The sequence below is a fragment of the Tarenaya hassleriana genome, unplaced genomic scaffold, assembly GCF_000463585.1.
Source record: "Tarenaya hassleriana unplaced genomic scaffold, ASM46358v1 Cleome3954, whole genome shotgun sequence".
NCBI classification, from domain to species: domain Eukaryota; kingdom Viridiplantae; phylum Streptophyta; class Magnoliopsida; order Brassicales; family Cleomaceae; genus Tarenaya; species Tarenaya hassleriana.
In genome coordinates, this window is record NW_010966852.1 from 1 (window position 1) to 772 (window position 772).

At 47.5% G+C, this 772-nt stretch overlaps 1 protein-coding gene across 1 annotated transcript; it reads left to right on the forward strand.

Moving 5' to 3' along the window:
• Positions 1-45: 45 nt before the first annotated feature.
• On the forward strand, positions 46-744 carry LOC104823110 (myrosinase-binding protein 1-like; the record flags this gene model as incomplete). Its single annotated transcript, XM_010554533.1, has 2 exons — positions 46-354; positions 474-744. Coding segments are annotated over 2 exons (580 nt in total), but the record flags the coding sequence as incomplete, so codon positions are not given.
• Between the last annotated feature and the right edge of the window lie 28 nt (positions 745-772).

Genomic DNA, 772 nt, shown 5'->3' on the forward strand with positions numbered 1-772 from the left:
AAAACCAGAAACTACTTCTCCGTCAACTCTCCCAAGGACAATCAGATCGTCGGTTTCAATGGAAGCAGCAGCGATGTCCTTCACTCCATCGACGTTCACTTTGGCCCCATAGTCGCCGCCGGAACCGGATCCGGAACGGGACCGGGAGCCGGTGGAGCGGAAAAAGTGGAAGCACAAGGAGGAAAAGGAGGCAATGGATGGGATGACGGAGCGAATCACGACGGTGTGAGGAAGATTGTGGTCGGAGCTGGTCGGAAAGGCATTCACTACGTCAAGTTCGGTTACGACAAGAGCGGACAGCTCGAAGATGCGCCACTCCACGGATCTGCAACTGGAGCATCTTCTCCAACACAGGTATATATATAAACTAACATGAAAAGCTCTCTACTTTTACGTTTAGATGTTTTTATTAACTTGAAATACATAGCGCACAACAATTTTGTTATCTTTGTTTCACTTTAATCTCTTGACAGTTTGAAATCGACCATCCCGACGAGTATATTATATCGGTCGTGGGCCACCATGACGGTGGCATCATTCAGGGACTTCAATTCAAAACCAACAAGAAGGATTCTCAGGTCTTTGGTTATGCCGACGGTACTAAGTTCACGCTCGAGGTCAAAGACAAGAAGATTGTCGGTTTCCATGGATTCGCTGACACGACTCTCAATTCTCTTGGAGCGTACTTTAGACCCATTTCCTCCTCCTCGTCGTCTTCAATTGATAAAGTGGAAGCCCAAGGAGGTAAAGGAGGCAATGAATGGGATGATGG